Source organism: Camelus bactrianus, chromosome 19, assembly GCF_048773025.1.
Source record: "Camelus bactrianus isolate YW-2024 breed Bactrian camel chromosome 19, ASM4877302v1, whole genome shotgun sequence".
Classification (NCBI taxonomy): domain Eukaryota; kingdom Metazoa; phylum Chordata; class Mammalia; order Artiodactyla; family Camelidae; genus Camelus; species Camelus bactrianus.
This window is the reverse complement of record NC_133557.1, coordinates 49,278,678-49,301,688: the sequence shown is the minus strand read 5'-3', so window position 1 is coordinate 49,301,688 and position 23,011 is coordinate 49,278,678. Positions and strand designations below refer to the sequence as shown.

General features: G+C 40.1%; 1 protein-coding gene across 1 annotated transcript in view; it reads right to left on the bottom strand.

Moving 5' to 3' along the window:
- Positions 1 to 23,011, bottom strand: part of LOC141574112 (trafficking protein particle complex subunit 9-like) — a 152,608-nt gene that overhangs the window by 19,838 nt on the left and 109,759 nt on the right. The window contains exons 11-14 of the mRNA XM_074347893.1: positions 17,304 to 17,421; positions 14,599 to 14,823; positions 8,263 to 8,462; positions 7,837 to 7,960 (exon numbers count right to left, since the gene is read on the bottom strand). Coding sequence (XP_074203994.1) covers positions 17,387 to 17,421 — 35 coding nt within the window. The 3' untranslated portion in view covers positions 7,837 to 7,960; positions 8,263 to 8,462; positions 14,599 to 14,823; positions 17,304 to 17,386. The remainder of the gene's footprint in view (positions 1 to 7,836; positions 7,961 to 8,262; positions 8,463 to 14,598; positions 14,824 to 17,303; positions 17,422 to 23,011) is intronic.

Here is a 23,011-nt window from a genome sequence, read left to right as displayed (position 1 = left end):
GCTTAATTATGTTGTGGGATAGATATGTTTCAATGGAAAAACGCTTCCCCTTCTTAGTATTATAAGGCTGGGCACAAATCTGTCCCTCAGAAAATATTAATTGAACAAAGTAAAAGAAACCAATAGAGTTACATGAGCCGTCCAGTATAACGTAAAACTAAAAACTAATATTCAGTGGCTAATAAAAAAATATAATAAGAGGTTTACCCTGGGTTTAACTTATAACTCAAGGAAAAGAGACCTTACTAAATGCCTTATGCAAGCTTTGGAAAACATGATAAAGTAAACCTTAAAGTTTTAAAACACGGAATTCTTTGTTTACAGCTCTTCTCACTGATACAAAAAAGCCAAATAAGGAGATACAATTGGGCCTGGGTGACAGAGCAGTTCTCTGGGGAACTGGAAGCGTGTGTCTTTGTCTTGCAGATCAGAAATGTAAATACAGCAAACAGTGACCTAGGACTGAGCCTAATTAGCTCAATGAAATAAAACTTAAGGCCAAGAAATTTTTGGCATTTTAGAACTCAGAACTCTGACGTGTCCTTCAGACTTTGTCAAGAAATCTTAAATGTCTGTTTCATAAATAGCAAGCCTTAGTGATTTGAGCAAGCAAATTCACTTTACTCCAACTATTATTATACCTATCTTACAAGTAAGTTTTAAAGTGAAGCTATGAGATCTCTAGCTTTTGTCTGTTTATAAGCCTGAGTACACATTATAGATGTGAGATATTTCTACTGCTAAAAAAAAAAAACAAAGTCAAAGAGATCTGCTTAATTGACGTAAAAAATAAGAGCTTGAAAATTAAGTATTTTTAAAATAAAAACTGAACAAATTGACTTTCAGCATCACGTGAACTGGAAAATATTCAATATTAAGATAATATTTGATGTTGTTTAGTTTAATAATGTTTTAATTAATATAGACATCTTTAAAGTCATCAATATTAAGTATAATGCCTTTACTGTACCTAGGTTTAATGAAAGTCAAATAAGATCCTGTTATATCTGTTGCAGATTTGTCAAGAATAAAAAACAGTAATGTGGTGTGGTAAAATTTTAAGTAAATTAAATGTAAATGAGATGAGATCTTTGGGTAAATTTTTAAAATATATTTTTAAAATGTATGCTTAAGATAATCTCTAAATATTTGGTATCTTTAAATTCTAGAGTTGTGCTAAATTAAGTCAAATGATAGGATTTTATTAAATAGCTATGCCATTTTCAGATAAAATAAGATTGAAATATGAATTACTTAACATGTAACTTCCTCTTACAGAGAAAATAAAGGTGTTTAGAAATACTAATAAATGGATGATGCCACCCTGAAATAGTCTCTATTATTAAGGGAATGATCTCAGTATCCTAGGAAAGTAAGATAAATGTGTAAAGGAAGATATAAGAATGGAATTATATTTTGTTAATGAAGAATAGTGAATTTCTCCTGAAGCTGGTTAATTCTGAATGGAAGAGAAAATAAGGGACACACTAATATGAGTATAGAAAGCTATGGAAGGCTTGTGGAAGAGGAACCCTGAGGAAAGGGTTTCATACGTGGTCGGAATTGGCTAAGTTTAGAATCAACTTGGGCAAAGTAAATGAATCTTAGAAGTAAGCAGGTACAAGACTAGATTTGGTTTTCTCGCTGTTAAGAGGAAAAAATTTTCTTAAAATGTTAATCCACCTTCAGTAACAGATTGTAAAACTTCTTATACCACTTAACTGATCTGTTCTGCCATTATCTTTGACGCATTTTCTTGTTAATGAATTAGTACTACGTTACAGTGTCTATATGTTTATCTGACCAAGTGTTCTGAAATCTTTTAACAAGATCCCCAAATGTCAATTTCTAATTAAAGTTCTTTTAATCTCCAGTTAAGTTTGGGATGCTACAGAGGGCCCCTGAAACATCCCAAAGAGAGATTTTAATCTAGTAAATTTCATTTGGCATGTTAAATAACACGGTATTGTCAAATGAATAATAAATCTTCTAAGGTTATATTGTATGAGAAAATATTATTAATATAGATATTGTAGAAATTATATGGACTCCCTAAAATTCTGGTGTATCTGAAATGTTACCAGTGATAATTCTGGGTATAGTGACCTGGTTTCTTTATCGATTATAGTGTAACGGTGTTTAACCATGATTTTAAATCTTTTGTTATTTATAGACAGTTAATGGTTGTCTTCTGATGGTTTTGCAAAATGCTTGCTCTTCAAGGAGATTTACTGATTTCTAATAAACTTCAAACTATAGCAGTGAACTAAACTGGGTAAGAAATTTTAAATTTCCAATGAAAACTGTGATTAAAAGAATTAGTTACATGGGACTGAGTAAACTGGTGAATATGGTTATAATTTTTGATTTTGTTTAAAATACTACTGGCTTTTAACCTGTTTCCCAGACATAAAGAATCTCTTCTCTTTAAGCTAGTTATGATTCACAGCAATTTGATAAATTATACCTATGTAATCAGACTTGGAACAGTTATCTTTTCTCTCTATCTAATCCCTCAATAGACTAAAAACTCTTAGGTCCCCAGTGGCTCTATCAGACAAATTAGGAAGATCATCTCCTAACAGATATAGGAATCTCAAGGTATTTTAAGGATTTTAAAGAGAAAAGAATTTACCTAAATCTGTAAGGCAGAAATCCATGACAAGCCCTTGACGGGGCTTTCCTGGCCTTAGCAAACCTTATTAACATTCTACCCTGAGACTCCTAATTAAAAGTTCCAACACAGCCAATTTAAAAAAGCCTATATGATCAAATAATCAGACAACTTGTAAACAAATTAATCTTGACATGGCTTTATTTGAGAAAAATGAGGGTAACTTTAGAGAGAAAAAAGATTATATTTTAGTGGATATTAAATTCTAGTTTTGTTAATTGACGTCCGTATTTACTAAGACACTTCCCACATCATTCCTTGCTGTTATGTCACAATGCTTTACAGTTTAACTGAATTATTAATAGGATACTCTAGCTTTGTTTCTGAAGCTCACTAATCTATCCTTGGGTAAATTTCCTATGCCCCATGACCTGCAGCCAGGGGATTATACAAACTGGAACAGGCATGACTTAAAGAACTGTCTCCAACCTGAATGGAACGACCCTTTATCAGGTACTCTTAAATAGACCATACACATCAAAGCTGAAGGAAACGGACTTTCAGGTTCATTTCCTATCAGAAATAGCCCCTGCAATGCACTGGCCTATAGAGCACTGCTCACCTTAAAACAATGCCAAGTGGAGAAAAAGCTACCAGGCCAGGATGAGAAGAAGACGATATCTGAAGTAGACAGCTGACCCAAGACACCGGACCAGGCCTGCATAACAATTACTGTGATAATTTCTCCTATGTTTGATTATGAACTACTCCAATTGTTAAGTTTATGGTAAATTACCTATGTCTAGTACTTCTGTGTTACATTGGTGGGTTTCCCTACTCCAAGGCTCTAGCTAGATAGCCCTCAGAAACGTTATTCTAAAACGAAATTATAGTTCTGTTTAGGCCACTGTTGATCTTACAAGGTGGGAGACCTCACCTGCCCAATTAATACCTGCTCTGAGCCTGACCATAAATATGAACTTTCTCATAAGATCACTCAAACTCAATCAGAAACACAAGCAAAATTTTAACCCCAAAATACAACTTCCCGACTATTAAATTCTTAATCGTGACTTTATTAACGTTACTAGCTGTATTACTTATATCCTGTCTATTTTGTAAAATTGTCTGTTACATTTCCCAAAGTGTAACTAGGCCTACAAAATTGATGATGGCTAAACATCTTGAAGAAATAGATAAAATTTATAACCCTGAATAAAGTAATTGTAACAGTGTGATTCTAGGTATGGGAATGAGCAATGAAGGGTAAACACTTCCTGGATCATAACAAACTAGTAAGACAGGTGATCCAGAGAATTTTTAGTATCAACAGGGCCTGATAAAAAACTAACACCTTGAATGGCAACTCAGAAGATTCTTCACCTGAACTAGGATTGAGCCATCCTAGCACCATGGGACAAAATTGGTCATGAAATGTCTCTCAAAATATTGGCAGAATTTAGGACCAAGGGGGAGCACTGTGAATGAAAATACTTCAACCATGTCAGTAAACAAAGAATGCTGAAACCAAGTCATCAGCGGCAGCTGCCATCCCCCAGTGAGTGCATGCCTGCAGCCCAGCCTCTCAGCCACTCACAGTGGTGCCCTCTGAGCGGACTCAGAGTAAGAAAGGACAGGATACTGGCCCTAGATAGCTAGGTACTTGCCAAAGGGATGAATTCAATGACACAAATGTTTGCTTCCTCCCATACATAGAAAAGCACTAAATACTTGATCTTGAGATATCTGGTTTTCTTTAGATAACAAGCAATATTTTATTGTTCCAACTACCTGGTCTTTCTTGTAAAACTTCTATATATCCTAGCTCCTCCCCTACCTCTTGGAAGCAGTCCCTCAGAGTGATCTGAGAGTTTGCCATCCAGACTCGAGTCCTCCAGCCAAATAAAACATAACTCTTAACATTTAGGCTGAACGTTTATTTCAATGAAGTCCCAGAATAGACACAACTCATCAATTCTGTAATGGAACACACTGGATCAGGAAACAAAAGCGTGTTTTAGTGTTGAAAAACTACGGTTTCCTCTTTCTTCCTGTCATTATACAATCCCACCAGAGCTCATTAAGTTGCTGTCTGCACATCTGGCAAAAAAACTCACAGAAGAGTCAACTCAGCAGAGTCCTCTACTCGGGAGAACACCCCGCAGCAGCACTGCAGGCTACCTGCCCTCCCGCACACTCTGCTGACCCTTGGTGTCCTCCGTGACGACCAGGACAACAGAGCTGTTCCCAACAGCTGAGAAGTCCCACACGTTAAATAAATCATTTTATTTTATACAATATTTTACGTATATACACATCTCTGAAAACAGCTTTGCTAGAAGCCCAAATCTTCAGCATCAATCTGCAAAGGCAAATCTGGTCCGCAAGGGAAAACAAGACTTAAGACGAAGCTAAGGCGTCCAAAGTACTCTCCAGGACCTAAGGCCTCCAAAGTCCCCTGCAGGACCTTCAACCAAACTGCCTGCAGGCCTGCAGCTGCAGGCGGCAACATGTCTGCTTTTAAAGCAACCCCTTCCTGCCCTCAGGCGCTACAATGTCCCTATATGCCCTCCCATCTCAGGGTAAGAGCAGCCGCTGCAGAACCTCACAGGGCAGCACTGACAGGACTGGACACAGAGGATCAGAGCTAAACTAAGCCTTCTGATGACACGAGCTTGTCACTCTGTCACTTTACAGATGAAGATATATTTAGAGAGAGGTGGGGTTATCTTGCTCAAAGTCACAAAGCTAATAAGTGGCAAAGTCTATAACTCTGCTCCTCCCTCCGGCGTGACGCCCCAACTGGGACGCCCACAGGGTTCTCTCGTGCCTGCCTGACCAGTCCTTTACTGTCACTCATAAAACACCACATGGTCTGACCCTAGCCTACCTTTTCAGCATCTTTTCCCTGTAGTCTCGCAGGAACAAGGCGGTTCGAGCCATTGTATGACTTCTGGCTCCCAGAAACCACCGTGCTCAGGCTGGTCTTGCCTGTGCATCCAGCACCCTGCTCAGAGGCTCTTCCTCCCCTGCAGGAACACGTTCCCACTCTCCGCATGACACCCCCTCAGGGAAGCCCTCTTCTCGCCCTCAGCACAGCAGGTGTCCCAGGCCACATCCCGAGCTGCCCCATTAGGACTGCGTGTGCCCAGGTCTGCTAGTCAGACCAGCAGCCTCAGAACCAGAGATTATGCCCGGGTCACCCTGCAAACCTACTGCCACCTCACAGCCCCCAGCCAGCAGGTCACCTGGAAGTCGCAGCAAGTGCCCCACCCAATCCAGAAGTCTCTTCATTTGCCAGCACCGCTGATGACTGGTCTCCAACCTTTGGTCAGTTTTGCACAAAACAGCAGCTTCCACTGTGAAGCAGGGGGTTTTCTCTTCTGCTCCCCATCCTTACTGGAAACGTCAAGGGAAATGAAAAGGCCTTTTCTCAACCCTTTTCTGATGACACCCTCCCACCCACAATACTCACATGCTCAAGAGCTTTGGGTCTACCTGATTTTGTTTCCCTTACGCTAAGGGGCTCAAAACACTGCGGGATTCTTTCTCTTTTGAGGGTATTTTTACTCAGTTTATTGGCTTTAATCTGTTTTTGTCTGTCTCTTCAATGTCCCTAGAAGTTGCCACTTCTTATTCCCTTCAGCAGCCTCCCTCCCAACATCTAGTGTAGGAAATCAGCTGTGATGAGGGGCCCGGGGGGCAGTCACAGAAGATGCAACTAAGGCACAGAGAGGTGACATAATTTGCCCGAGAAGATCAGCTTCAAGCCCCAACACTGTGTGTCACGTCCCTCTGTTTAACTCTTATGCTAAGCAAGCGAACTTTTTGTAGATTATGGTTATAAACAGATGAGGTATCAAAATACATACAAGGACACACATCAACTCTAAGATGTTCATTAACTCCACTATTTTGTTTCTATCTATTTTATTTCTGTTAAAAAAAATTAAGATCCTCTGCAGTCAATATAGCAAAATGTTACTGGGCTTTAAATACAGAATATAGAGGTTTTAAGTGTGTCGTTACTCATCCTTATTTGTATGTTCACAAGACAAAATGATTTGAAAGTCTCTCTCCCCTCCCCCTACTCACTACTGGCTCTCACCTGAGCTCCCAAACCACACATCTAACAGCCTTTCACTTTACCCACAGCTGAACTCATCAGTTATCCCCCAGAACTCCCTCTACAGCTTTCCCTCCTCAGAGCACAGCAGGACCATCAATTACCTCATTAATCCACCCAGAAACCTGTTCCTTACTCCATCCTACCTTCACAGACAGCATTCATCCTTTCCTTTTTATCATCTAAACATGCCTTCAATCTGTTCGCTTTTACCCACTGACCGTCCCACCGCTCAAGTGGAAGCCACCAACACTGCCCACCTGGACTCACGAGTCTCCCAAGTGGCCCCAAAGCCACTCTCCCCTACTTGAGACAAATGGGATTGTGTCACTCCCACGCTTTTAGGACTGTTTTCAAACCCACTGTTCTTAGAAGAAACTCCAAGTTCTTCACCTGATGAAGGTCTTTGCCATCAAAATGTCAGCTCAGGGAGGGGAGGACACGCCCTCTCCCCTAGGACCCTCCCTCTGGCAGAGCATCAGCTTGGGAGGACCTGCTGAGCTACACCAGCCTGTATTCTAACCCTGGTCTTGAGTTCTTAGCAAACTGCTTCAATTATCCATACAAATCCAAGGTAGATTAGAAAGATTTTAGATGTTGAGCTAGACTATTGGTTTGGGGATTTTGCACTAGCAACCTGCAAGTACATGTTCTAATGATTCTGTCTTCTTAAAACCACACCCAGATTTAAGTAGTATTTGTGGAATGTCTTCGGAGTAAAAGGGACTGTACTTTTACAGACTTTATGTTTTATACTATGAACAACCCGGACAGGGTCACAAATGGAACCGCCTCACAAGTGACAGAAGACAGGTGAGAGGCATATAGCAACAGGTCACAAAGGTGGTAAGAGCAAAGTTGTTTCTCCAACCCCCCAAAAAAATTTTGAAAGAACCGAAAACTCTGAATTTTGAAAGTAAAATACTATCATATAAAGAAATAAAATAATCCTCTTCATCAGGGTTTCAAGATCTGACTCCAGAATTTTTAGCAGGCCATACTGAATCCTAGCACAGAAAAATCAGATGGACTAGTGGTGAGTAAGTTCCAGGAAAATGGCAGTAATTCCTTCACTTGTAAAAGGACATAAACTCACCTGTCGAAGGTGAATGTAAACCGCATTCTGGAGAAATTCAGAAGCTCCCAGGCTCCGCTTCTGGATGGCAAGGACACGGACAGCTTCGAAGCATGCTTCTAACTGAGTCACCAGCATTCTTACACTGCAGGGGGAAACGGAGGCCCTCAGTCAAGAGCAGAGGTGTTCCTGTCGTGTCTCGCAGGCCGTGCCTCGTGGACTCAGTGCCCTGCAGCAGCCCGGCCCCAGGCGAGGACCCACAGCGTGGCCCACCCAAGCAGGAGGTGCACTGTGCTTGAGAAAGCCCGTCCCCAATGGGGGCAAGAGTGGCTGGTGGGTTTGAGTGAACATATAAATGGCCATAGAAATATGCCTGCATTCATTCAAGTGATACTAGCAACAGTAGCAGGCTATTTAACAAAATTTCAACTGTCAGTGGAAATTTACCATTCCTTTCCGCTTGTCCTCTGCACTCTGAGACAGGCTTAGGCTCTCTCACACCGACAGCTCTGATGCAATAGTTGTGAAGTCGTTTTACTTTGCTGCAAGTGTCCTCGCTCCCCGTGTGGCTGTGACTGTCGTCTCTTAACACAGTCAGATATCTTCCTGAATCTCTCCCTGCGTTCCTTGCTCCTGCTCCTCAGATCCTAAGATAAAGGGCAAGTGAAGACACATGACCATAAAAGGCACCATGGACTTGAACGAAGTCCTCAGTTATCCCCTAGGTGAGTGCTGCCCACCCCTTACCTTCGATTCTCAAAGTTCTGCCCAGGGTGACATCCAGACAGGAGAGCGTCCTGGGCCAATTAAATGCTGTGTGGCTTGGGCACACGGACAGGTGCAGGAGCTGGTTCCAGAGCCGTGCCCCTCCCCACCTCTGCTCCCCTCTCTCCCAAGGACCCACTGCCAAGCCCCCAGGTTCCCTGATATTCTGTCCTTCTCTTCTAATCTAATCCAAGCCCTTTTCCTCTTCCTTTATTCCCTAATTATCACCAGCTGAAGTGGTTTTTCAGTCACAGTATCTGAAAAAAATTTCCAGCAGCTGAAAAAGAGGTCTCCAGTGGTCAATGCCCATATGCTTGTTCCTGAAGAGAGCCCCTGGTTATGGGGTCCCTCACCAACACCCACGGGGCATCAGACATGTTGCAGAGTTGACCACCCCCAAGAGTTTGCTGTGACCCCAATGCCTGCACAGCATCCCTGCTCTCATAAATGTATTTGGCCCACTTATCCGTTACTAAGAAGCAAAAGTAAAAAAATTGCTCATGTTTCTTACTAAAATTATTTATGAGGTGGAAAAAGTAATTGTAATAGAAAAGAATAAATTTGACTGCATGTTAGATCTGTTCCTTTGGCTTTAAACCTTTGCTGTTTTCTAGGTTCAGACTTGGTAGCTCTGTACCTTTTGTAAAAGAAAGTTGCCTTTAGCCTGAAATATCCAGGAGAGCCTATTCTCCGGGCTCTGATCTTTCACGATGTTAACTCTTCTGCACTTATGTAGAGATGGCAAGTTGCAAAATAGAGAATCAACTTTGTATTTTTTGGAGGTTTTAGAGGGGCACCATGATTTGACCCACGTGGACAGCTGCAAGAACAAAGAATTCCAAGGAGAAACTATTCCTACCGCAAGAAGTTTGCAACAACCAACCACATCCCCGCCCCTTTTTAGTATAAAAGCAGACTGATTTCTGACTTGGGGGAGACGGTTCTCCAGCATGTCATTCTGCCATCTTCTGGTTTTGCCAGCTTTTCAAATAAAGTCACTATTCCTTGCTCCAACACTTCAATGTCCCGATTTATTGGCCTGTCATGCAGCAAGCAATACGAGTTTCGACTTGGTAACAAGATGACTGCATTGGAGGTAGTATGTCTCCACTCTTTCCCCGTTTCCAATATGTAACATGCACATCATTTATGATCTAGTGCAAATAATTCATCAAAGACAACCACAAAAAGAAACTACACTCACCTAGCTATCAACACCGAAGTCACAACCTATCAATTTTATATGCTGTTTAACAACACAACTAAAAAACCTAACATAGGGAATTGATTCCACAGAAATAAAATTATTTCTACTCCTTCAGAACCTTTTTTTCTTTTCTATTTTATTTTGTTTTGCATATTGAAAAGAAAATAAAAGACAAATCATTTTATTTCACGTATTTTGTTATAGCTACATAATTTAAATACTACAATGAGATTTAAATTTCAATAAAAAATTGTTCATATATTGTACAAAGATATATACACAATCAATGTGGATAAGGAAAGGAATGGACATTTACTAAAAATCCACTGCACATCCAGTCTTTTACAAGCATATCCTGGAATATAATCTCTATGATCCAGGGGTCCCCCACCTGCATTCTCACTGCTGAGTCCCTTAGTAACCTACCAAGGCACCAGCATAGAACCACGCGATCAGTATTTTAGGTATAAATGAGGGAATTAGCTCATTCAATTCTAAAACAAAAACCCTAAAGTAAATACTGAACTTATTTACAGATAAAGAAAATTGGACACAAACAACTACACTTTCTTCCCCAAGTTCACAAAGCTAATAACAGGTAAAGGCAAGATTTGAACTCATCTGTCTGATTCTAAAAACTAAGGTGGAAATCCCTTTCGACTGGGGAGGGTCCAGCAGCACAGCCTATCACCCTATCTTTGTTCAGATCTAGCCTTAGACAGCCTGAGACAGCACCCCATTCCTATGGAACTTGAGGGCAAATGATAACAATAAGGATTTTATATCCAGTGGTTTCTTAGGTATCATTTATATAAACTGTCAGCAGGACAGCAGAAAAACTCTGGGAAATATGAGTGGGTCCAGGGCTTTTTGCTGATTAGAAACTCAGTCTATCAGGACAGAGTGACCTTCCCATGAGAGGCCACATGGACCTAAATTAAAGGCAGCTGAGCAATGAAAACTAGCAAGACCCTGGAACTCAAGCAAGAAGGATCCCTGCCATCTCCCGCCCTGCTGCCTCTTCATCCACGTGGACACGAAGACAGAAGACCTAGGTTCTTGTCCAAGTGACACTATCATGAATTCTCACCCATAAAAAGTTACGACTCTATGCTGTCCTAAGTCATTTCCAACTCAAATATGTTGACACCAATATCTCAGCAGAATGTCTATGTCTCCACATCCTCTCTTCTATAAGGAGAATAGTTCTATGGCCACAAAGCAGAAATCCAATTAAAAACACCATGCAGTAAGCAAGGTGAAAGTCTGTGTAAGAGACTTTGCTTTCAAGCTCAGTGAATGAAAACTCAGAAAAATTGGTCCTTCTCCCTCAGCAAGTGGGAGGTAGGCTGATTGTGTGTGTGGGTGAGTGTGCGTGTGTGTGTGTAAATCAAATACAATGACGTCCGGGATCTGTACAGTTTTTTTTTAAGTTACTATCATTTCATGAGGATAAGACACCCTTTAAAGTAATTTGAATCTAGTGTTCTGAGAGAGTCTCAGGATCTTTTGGTGGAAGAGGGGAAAGGGGAAAGGAAAGGAGGAAAGAAGTAAATGAAGCAAAGGAGTAAGAATACTGCAAGGGAAAGGCAAGACATTAATTTTGTTCCTACTTGCATCACAAACAAATTATGGACTGGCTTTGCCCCGGTGTCCTGTAGAGCAGTGAGTTGCAGATGAAGAGGTGACAGTCCATTTCTCACTGAGCTTGTGACTGTACATGACATCTTATAGAAACAAATCATTTATCCTGATCAAACACTCTAGCAGCAGGCCGTAATTCTCCTATTTTGAGAGACAAGAAAATAGGAGTTCAAAGAGGGTAGATAACTTGACAAAAGTCAGAGGACCAGTAAACAAGAGAGGATGAATTCAAACTCAGATCTGAATGCAGAGTCTCATCTTTCCACTCCCAGGACTGGAAAATCCTTAACACACAGACTCCCCAGTTCTCCTGCAGTGTTCCTGGCACCAAGCATTTCCCATGACGATGGACTCCAGTTCTCACAGACACAGCGCTCTGTGCAGCCAATGACCTTGATCAGACCTTGATCATCTACCTGCCACGCCCACCAGGCTTCACCATAAAGGTAGGAAAGCTGGCTTTCAAGTGCATGCAAAGCCACCCCTGGTCTAACCTGGGCTCTTCTGGGGCTTCTCCAGCCTAAAGGCAGCCATGAAAGTGCTCACAGTTTGTACATGAGCCACACTACCTCTCTCCATCTGTCTCCACACCTATACTTCTTAGCTATGACCATTTTGATAATATTGGAAACAAATTTTTAAAAACACAAAAGAAAGGATCCTGGAACAAGTACTTAATACTTAAAATTTTAAATGATTTGTTACAAAGTGAGTATTTACAAACCGAATCTGCCTTCCTAGGTGTCAGCTTAAACAGTTAAAAAATATAATAGCAAGAAATTCTCACTTACAAAATTAACAAAAACATCAACAATAATCTGGAATAAACTCAAAATTAATGCCCATGTTGTACATGGAGAAAACTACAGGAGTGTACTGAGAGGTAAATAAGAGGTGTGAATGTAGAGACATCAACATATTGCATGGAGGAAAACAGTTTTGTAAATATGGAAGTTCTCCTAAAAATAATTCAAAACTTAATAAAAATCCCATGAATACTCTTATCTGATTTTTTTTAACTTGAACAAAATATTTTAGAATTCTTCAGGAATAATAAAATCATAATAATAGCCAAGAAAATTTGGGATGGAAGAAAAGAACAAAAAAAAATCACACTGTCAGATAATAATTAATTTTTACAATATGTAAGATATAGCGCTGGAGTAAGGAAGTAAGATTGACAGAAATAAAGCATGAGCTCAAAAAGAGACTCTAGTGTACATAAGTATTTTGTACATGTGGGATTTCAAATCAAAGAGCAAAGTATGAATTCAATAATTGTCCTGGGACAATCAGAGAATCACCTGGAAAGAACAAATTCTATTCCTGTCATAATGACCACAAAAAAAATTACAGATAGTGATGTAAATATTAAAATACTAATAACAGCAAATACAACTCTTTGCTCACATTAATTCAACTTCTGCTCACTATAACAAGTACTATTATCATCTCCATCTTAGACATTAAATAAACCTACATAAGGGATTTATACCATTATAAGAAAGTATTTCTAAGAATAATACCAAAGATAAAACCCAAAAGGAAGACATTTACTATCTTAAGAATATTTTGAGCCACAACAAAAATAAACCTACTGAACAAAATGAAACGAAAGAAATGACAAGGAAAAACTCTGTGATAGATGTTGATGAAGACAAGGGATTAATGTTCATAACATACAAAGAGCTGTCACAAAGCAAAAAGAAGCTTCCTCACTTAAATTTGTGCAAAGGACAAAATGGATCATTCACTTTTCAAAAGTCAGATGGCTAATCAGTGAAAAATGCTCAATACCTCACTGGTCATCAAATGCAAACTAAAACAATGAAAAACCACTTTTGCTCATCATATTGGTAAATATTTTTAAAAGATATTGTAGCTAGTGTCCATCTGTGGGAGAAAAAACTGTGAGCGACCTTTTTGGAGGATGACATGTCAATGGATATGTAAACTCTGAAAAACGTGTGTACACACTGATTCAACCCCACTTCTAGGAACCGTTTCGTTTAGAAAAAACATCAGTTCAAATAGATATACTGTTTACACTGGTGGGAAGAAAAGCTGAAGTGAAATCATATCCAGCGATAAAGAATTGGTTACATAAGTAATTCTACATTTTTCATTCCACACTGGAGAAGGAATTTCTAGTCACTTGAAAGTAGCCTGTGATGAACGTAAATGTCACATCCAGGGACTAAATTTCCAGAAGACTTAACTAAAGGCATGCTCATACAAGATCACAGGAATGTCTGTTAAAGAAAGATGCCAGTCAAACATCCTTTCTGACAGTGGAAAATGGAGAAAACTTAAGTGTCCACCATCAAGACAATGATGCGGTAAATCAGGGCGAGCTGTGGGCACTGAGGGGGCTGGCGTTTCCCTGTGGCCCAGGGCCTTGTCCACAGCCCTCCCCCACCAAAGGTGTCCTTGCACAAGAGACCACACCTGCACATCAGGAGACCCCTCCACTCTATCTGAAAGGACCGGGTGAGTCTGGAGTGGGAGGACGTCCATGATATACCCCTGAGTGAATAAAGCGAGCTGCAGAAAACATATAGTATGGCCTTATTTTTCAAAAAAGCATATATACACACATATACATAGATTTCTCATATGTATGTATGTATGGGTATATGTATATGTCATAGGCATAAAGGTAATGAAATATATACACCACATTGGCAACAGCTTTTACACTCAGGAAATAAGGGGAAGGGAGGTAGGGCTCTTTCGGTACCACCACAGTTCTCTTTTCAGTATTTCAGTTAAGTACACTTGGAATTTAAAAGTTTATTTAAGTCCGAAGTAAAATGGACAATGCCTCCACAAGACATAATGCAATACTGGTCATTAAAAATCATGCCAGGGGAGATAGAATATTGTAGAAAATCATGTAATAAGCCGAATGGAAAATGGAGGTCTCCACACAGTAAACAGGCACAGAGTGCTCACTGGTTTTTATGACAGAGCTGATACACACTGATGATAAGAACAGAAAGTAGATGTTAAAGTGTTAATTATTATTTCTGAGTAGTGGGACCTGGATAGCCTTTTTTGTCCCTTTTTTCAGATTTATTATATTAAATATACATTATTTTTCATCTGAAAAAAGCATTTTTAGATGTGTAGAACCACACATTGGAGAATAATACACGAGTACTTACAGAAACAAATACCTAGGAGACACCGCAGCAGCACCACACAATGTAGAACGGGCGATCCTGATTAACACCGCGCAGTTACATAAGGACCCACAAAGTGAGAGCACCTGCTGTAACAGGGCGTGGCCCCCTTCTATTTGTCACTTGTGTCTTCAGGGCTGAGGCAGTTCTGAGCATGGCCAGTGTCAGTGTTGGTGTCTGGATGGATGCCACTGGAGGTGAGGGCACCTGCAAGCCGAGAGGAAGAACAGAAATCATCCTCTGCCTTTTCTGTCTTGTTTCTTTGTTACTTTAAAAGAGAGGCGTAAATAAGATAAACTGTGTATCTTCCCTAGTGAAATTTCAGTAATGAAACCATTTTCAAAGTGTTCACAATTTATATTCTGCCTGTAACCGTCTTTTCATCAAAGCTTCATATTTATTAAATGTTAATTAACTCAGTTAATTAACTCCCTGTTGAAACCTTCTACTAAAGAACATGAAATGCACTACGTGAAAGGACCACACCTGCAGTGACTAGCTTGGCTGTCTTGACGGCAGTGCAGTCAGCCCCCAACATCCCGTGACTCTGAGCTCCTGATGCTGCTAAGAGAGCACACTGCTGCCTCAGATGGAGAGAAAGTGTGAAAGCATTTCCTGAAATCTACAGCACTGACAAAACATAACTGACAAATCCCAGGCTCCTTTCAAGCTGTCATGTTCGGTTTCTGGCCAACCCCCGTCAATGAGCAGAACCACCCCATTCCCGAGCAATGGCACTCACTTGATAAGGAGTTTTGGAGAAATTTCCAGGTATAGAATGTAACCAACTATACATAGAACTCTGACAAAAGAAACAATGCAATACCCTGATTTTGGAAGACACTCAAAATATTCTCCTAAGCCTTTGTAGCTGGAAAGGTTGGGCTTCTCCTGAGCCACTTATTTATTTCACAGCCAGTGAGCATCTCCCACAAACCCTGTTTCCCTGTGTCTGCTGGGAGCATCAGGTACACTCTTGCTGTCGATCTTATAAGTCACAGGGCAGAGGCATGTGTCTCACGGCTGCAACCCTCACACAGGCTCACCTCCTAGCCTCACAGTTTGAATTTGGCCCCATTTTCTAACCTGTTTATTTGGTATCTGTTCTTCTGTAAGCTGCCTGAAATGCTGTTTGGAACAAGTCAGAAGAATGAGTGGGTAGATAAATGCACAGATGGACAGGTGAGAGATGGGTAGACCGAAATAGAGACTCCAAGAAAAGGGGAACAAATAAAATTTCCTGTGAAAAACCCTCTTCTAATCAGGGAAGAAAACCACCACGGAGAAGAGTGAAGAGGCAGGTAGCTTAGGACTGTTTCCTGGATTCCATGAAAAGTCACACCAAGAGATGAGAGGGTAGAACTATAAATAATAAAAGAAAAAAAGCACACATGCTTGAAAAATATATCTACAATATGTACTTTCTAAAGAATAGATTCAAATCAGCAGGGCCCAATACCACAATCCTTGGGTATTTAAAGAAATGAGAATCCCATCTCCAAACCACAAGGCATCCCTTTGGAGCACTGAGAGTCTACACGGGGCGGTCATAAAGCCGTCACCGCAAAATCTATGCTATCCTGCACTTACGAGGAACGAGCAGTTGTGCACGCTTGACAGTTACAGCCCACAGCACCTCTACGGGGGAGGGAAGCCCAGCGAGCCCCATCTCTGCAGGACAGAAAACCAGTCCTGGAGAGCCTAAACCGACCTACCAGTTCTCCATCTCACAGGACTGGTCACTCCAGAGCAGGACTCGAACTCGGACCCACGTTTGTAATCACGGTACTACCGTGCTTTGTGTGCTTTTTGTGTGTATGATACATTTGTTTCTGGCATGAAAGGATATTTAATAAATGATCGATTGTCTTGTCTATCTCATTAGCTCACAATCAATCTTTATACTGTTGAATTGTACTATTTTCCTCTGGAGAATGGAACGGAAAGAGCGGGGGTCAGAATGAGGTGGAGCTCCATTCTTTATCTGGTATCTCATCTCATCCAAGTCCGCAACCAGGGAGAAGGAGCCAATGTTCTCTTCATCTTTTAAAGAGAGGGCTCCACTGATGGTGACTTACTCAACCCAAAAACCAAGGCTGGGGGAAGGGCACATGTAGCAACCAGAGCAGTATCAGGTGTAGGAAAGTGAAAAGATCTCACGGGAGGGCTCAGGGGGTCAGCCTGATTTAATTTCAATCGATAAAAAATACCACACCTTAAAAATACTAGCATGCAATGGATTTGCTCTTTCTTGACATCTAGCAAGTTTCCACAGCCCACATGTAACATTATCGTGAACCAGTGAAAGGAAGAGTCTACAGACAGGGAAAATCAATGCCACAGGCAGGCTGAAACCCAGGCTGGAGTTTAGGAAGAGAAAGGGCATAGTTAAGAATTGGGGAAAGGCTGGAGGAAAAAATTATCACAAGGACTCTCAAGCATCATCTAACAAGCATATAATCATTCAAGAGAGAGAGAGTTACTGAGGTCCTATTCTGTGCAAGATTGTACACAAGGCAAAGCAAGAGCGCAGCGACCATGTTGGCAGCAAGGGGCGGGGCTAAAATACACTTCTGATCCCGGTACCTTGCACACTTGTCCTCAGTATAAAGGCAAAGAAAAAAAGTAAAATAATATTCTGTAAACTCAAAGCATTGCTGAAAAAAAATTAAAGAAGACCTAAATACCTGGACAGACACGCCATGTACATTCCTGGATCAGAAGACAGTGCTCTTGGAATGGCAGTGCTCCCCAGAGTGATCCGTATATTCTACGTGGTCTCGATCACAATCCCAGCGGGCTCCTCTGCAAAAATTGATTAGGTGCTGTTATAATTCATATGGGAATTCGAGGGTCTCAGTAACTAAAACTATCTTGAAAAAGAAGAACATGAGAGGACTTGTAATTCTCAATATGAAACTTTACAACTGTATCTCTAGGTGAGATTAGAGGCCATTTTTAAGTTATTACTATGTTTATCCTTATTTTCTAAATTCTCTAGAATGAATATAATTGTTATAATAAGGAAAATAAAAAGTAAGATATCTTTTAAAACATGCACACCGATTCATTCATTGGAAAAAAATTATTTTAACTATAAAGAGGTAAACAAATATCTAGTGAAAAAGGACTACTTAAAAACAAGAGTGCATTTACATTTTTAAGAAATTGAAAACTGAAAAGCACAAACACATCAAGTTTCTAGGGAGACAAATACAACATATTAACACTTATTTTCAAAAATTCTAAATGAATAATGAAAATTCAAGAAAGGGAAAATTGCGATTGACAGCCAAATGCAAACACATGGAGAGCAAAGGCCTAGAAATCACAGTTCCTTTAACTCTGCTACTACCTCAGTAGGGGAGGAAATTCCTCACTGAGGAGACAGTGGAATCCCATGCATAAGACAGGATACACAGTACAAACTGCGCTAGAATCGGGGGTGATTTTCTTAGAAGAATTCTAAAGTTAGAACATTGCTGAAAAACTATAAATACACTGACAGACAGATTAAAACACACAGTCATATATATTATATAGAAACATATGAAGTCTGCTCCCATGTTGCATAGAAATACAAACATATTTGTTCATTTATGGGCACTGATTACTTTTTCCCAGGTAGAATATTTCAACTAAAACAAATAATCAATAATACACACCTCTTGTCAAATCTAGTTGATAAGTTACTCTGCTATGTAATCATAATGTGCCTAAGATAGATCTAAAATAAGTGAAAAAGATCTTTGTATGGTTTCTTGAACTCTTCTCAACATTCCAAACTTAAATTTAAAATAGATCTGAGCAGTATTTGTATATTATCTTTTCCCTCGTGAAATGACCAATACAGTCTGTTGTCAAAATTCTGTCCTTACAATTATTCACGAGCACCGTATCCTCACAAAACTGCTGGACAGCAAGTCACTATCCAGACACTGTGACCAAACAAACGAAACACAAGGAAGACAGTGACCCTATTCTGGAGGGCTTACCGTCTGTGTCAACACGGGGGTTTTTATTTGATTGGTTTGATTGGGTAGCAAAATAAAATCAATCAATTATTTTCTTCTTTGAGCATCCTGTAAGTCATGACTCTGCTGCTAGTGTCATGAGCAGGAAAGACTTAAGCATGACTTAATTAGGTCAAATAGCAACAATCATCACTGGAGAGTGAGTAATAAAGAAGTTAACTGATAGCAATGCTTCTGCCTACATGAGACCTAAAATAAACCTACACTGATCTCTGCAAGGAAAATGAGGAGATGAGGTACTGAATGAGAAAACAAAGAAGAAACCAAAAAAGGAAAGACTTTTTCATTAACGATTCCAGGCAGTAGTGGAGCATGGTGGTGAAGAGCACAGATGCTGGGGACAATCATGAGGCTCTGAACTCCCACAGCACTGGGTAGCTTTGACACTGATAAGTCAGTGAAATTTTCTGCATCTCAGCCTCCTATCCATAGACTGGGGACAACAACAGCACCCGTCTCCTAGAACGGTCCTAAGAATTAAGTTATTTTATATGTAAATTTTAAATAAAATACCTCAGATTTTAAATATTGCCCCAAAAGCACAAGGAAAAAAGAAAAAAGAGATAAATTTGAGTTCATCAAATTTAAAACTTTGCTTCAAAGGGCACCATCCAGAAATGAAAAAACAACACTCAGGAGAAAATATTTTCAAATAATTTATCTGATTAGGAATTTGTATCTCCAAATAAAAAAGAGCTCCTACAATTCAACAAAAAAGACAACTAAATTAAAAAATGAATAAAGGATCCGAAACGGTATTTTTCAAGGAAAATATACAAATGGCCAATAAGCACAATGAAACGATGTTCAAAATCATTAGCTGTAAGGGAAATCATGTCAAAACAACTAGGAGAAACCGCTTCACACTCACTACATTAGGTTATAATTAAAAAAAGAATAACAAGAACTAATGAGAACACACAGGAAACAGACATATAAGCCCTTGATGGTGAGGATGTAACGCTGTGTGGCTACTTTGGAAAACAGCCTGGCAGGACCTCAGAGAGTTGAACAGTTGGTTTCTGAATGACCTAGCAATTCTGCTCTGTGGGCACACACGTAAGAGAACTGAAAACAAATGTTCACATAAAAACTCCTACAGGAATGTTCACGGTGCCATTATTCATCACAGCCAAAAAGAAGAAACAACCAAAATGCCTATCACCTGATGAATGGGTAAACAGAGGGGCCCAGCCATACAGTGGAATATTATTCAGCAATAGCAAAGCATGGAGTACTGACCCAGGCAACAACGTGGACAAACATTGAAAACGTTACTCAGTGTGAAAGAAGTCAGTCACAATAGACGGTTCCATTTACATGAAGTGACTCGACTTAAATGAAATGTCCAGCACAGGCAAATCCACAGAGAGAGAAGAGTGGCTCCCTGGGGGCACACACGTAAGAGAACTGAAAACAAATGTCCACATAAAAACTCCTACAGGAATGGGGAGGATGGGGAAGATGGGAATGAGTGCTTATGCCTACGGGTTTTCCTGTTAGGGGGATGAAAATATTCTAAGATTGACTGGGATGAACAATTCTGGGCATAGAGTAAAAACCGGTGTAAATTTTAATGGGTGAATTGAATTAAAACTGTTAAGAACAGAAGCACCTCGGGCCAGTACTTTCCCATAGTAGATGCAATTTGCTAACTTTTATTACAGGAAGAAGAAACTGCCCTCAGCATGAAAGCAGGAGATCAGCAAATGTGAGTTAACAGAAATTGGACAAGAGCAGTTCACTTGAAACAGTTGCTGAGTGTATACGAAATATTCAGAATGAAGAAAATCAGTTTGACATCAAGATGAAGCATTCTGCTTCAAATGCAGATCAAGGATTCGGCAAGCCCACCTGCTAGAAATAACCAGAGAAGAAACCTGGTTCTTAAAACAAGCACCACATCCAACAAGGAAATGGTGGTGAGGAAAGCAGTCAGCCTAAAAACTGGAACAGTTTGCTACAAATAATTTCTCCACTGAAATTTCAAAAATAAAATGAAACTGATGCAATGCTGCACTGCCCTCACGTGAATGGGCTTCCTCCTGTGCTCGACAGTTCTGTAACCCCGAATGAGAGACTCAGGAGAATCAGCATGGCTCCTGGGAGTCCCCAGGTGACTGCCCACCAGCACGCTGACCACCATCACATCTGCCAGGGTTGAATTCAGAGAAGAGACCAACTTCTGAAAGGCACAGGAAATGTTGGCAAGGGAAAAAATGGCTGCAGTCAGTCCTGGGACAGAGTCCCTGACAGCAGAGGCCAGAAGGCTGCAGGTGAACTGGAGTGGCCCTGGGGCAGGAAGGGACCACAAGGTAGCAGATCTCAATTCTCTTCTCTTTCTCACTTGGGTAGGAGAGATAAATCCTGCATCATTCTCACCTGGAACTGTGGGTTATGGCTGGCAGAATTCGTACCGACACGGAATGATTATTCAAGACTCTGTGGGAAAAGTCCAGAAAAAGAGAAGGAGTAGGGAGCCAACTCCACGAGACTCTCAAATGCTCCTATATTTACTGTGTATAATGAAAGGAAAAAGTCATTAACAGTTGTGTGATAGTAAGTAGGAACTTGAGGAAAGACGGGAGGAGACAGAGATTGTAGAATCCAAAATGAATACAAAGGCTTAGTATATCTTTAGGGAAGTCATGGGGTGAGGGGAATAAGATACATTCTTTAGATATGTGAATTACAAAGCAGACCACGAGACCAGCCAGGTCCTTGTTTTGGGGATAATAGACTATCTAAAAGCACACAAGCCCAGCTTTTATAGCTGAGGGCCTGGGTCCTTGCTTTGAAATGAGCAGAGTGCTATCTAAAGCATCAACTATGCAAGCAAAGCATTGTCTCTGCTTTTTAAGGCAAGGAGACAGGAGTGAGGATGCACAGGCTCCTGCTTGCAAAGCAGTTACTAAGCACACATTTTTCTTCTGAACATTGACAGGCGGCTGGTGTCTGTTACAATTTGTTAACCTAATCTTGGGCTCCCACATGTAACCATTATGGAACCATTATAGAGGACACCCTAGGATAACAAATCCTAGCTCTGGGTCTTTTCCTGCCAGCTTCAGACACTCTAGCAGGATCTAGACACATCCCTGAATAACGATCCCACAGAACCACCCAGACTCTTAACTCCTGGCGCTTGAAACTTAATTTTAGCTCTACACAACTTAACAAAGAAAAGTTTCAGAAATAGAAGATATCACATTCTTTTATATCTCATCATATGAACTAATTTTTCTGATTGCTCTAAGCTGCTTCTAATTGGCAAAGCACCTAATTCTGCAGGTGAATTCAGTACTTTCCATTGGGCATAACTTGCCAGTTTGGGCTCACTGAATTCTATTGGTCAAATACTGATACACTTAATTGATTTCATTGTTCATCAGTTTCAGCCGGGAGGAGAGGGAGCGTCACTCTGTTCCTCAGCCCACCCTCAACTCTTTTCTCATCAGCAACTCAGGCCTCCTGAAAATAAAACAAAGAATTTGTTTCCCTTTTACGCTTTCCACAAACCCAACAGGAAACATCAGCCTGGAGAAAGAATTCAACAAAAATATTAAAACAAAAATCTATAAAACCTGAAGCAACTCCATCTCCGAATCATGATACACAATGACATAAAAGTAAGTGTGTCAAGCACAACATGCGTGAGCCTGACCACCTGATTTCTATTCTTCAAAGGAAGGAAGGTTTTCATATTTTTTATTATCACTCTTTCTCATTGCTTCTGATTAAGCCAAAAATTAGTTTATGAAATAATTAAGCACTGCAATAACAGATTTTTGTTGTATCAATTATAGAAGGCATTCAGAGGGGATAGGAAAACCCAACTTTGTAAAAAATGTAAAATTTCTTCCCCTGTTAAGAACACATATACAAAATGCAACAGAGAATTCAAATTCTTGCGGAGAGGAGCAAAAGCCACAGAATCAAAGCAAAGTCATTACTATGAGTCAATTCAAAATTCACTAGACAAGCATGCTCAAAGCATTCAAAGAATTTTAAAGGCACACTGCAAACGATTCACTTAATGATCTGCAGGTTAGAGGAAGAATTTCCCTCTTTAACAGACAACAGAAATCAAAAGGGTGCCCCTCCAAACAAAGACGAAAGATCAATCAGGTTTTTAACAGTTCTGATAAATCAGCATGTTCTAAAGAACAAAATTCAGAAATTTTAAACATTCATTCAAACCACAATGAAACAAGCACTTAAAAAAAGAAAAAAACCCCAAAGAAATTAAGCACATTGATCATGCACTTGGATCAATGAGAACGTCTTTTACCCTTCGAAGAAAGAACAGGCTATAGCCTTTTACTTGAAAATTAACACTACTTTAAAGATAACTCCTAAAA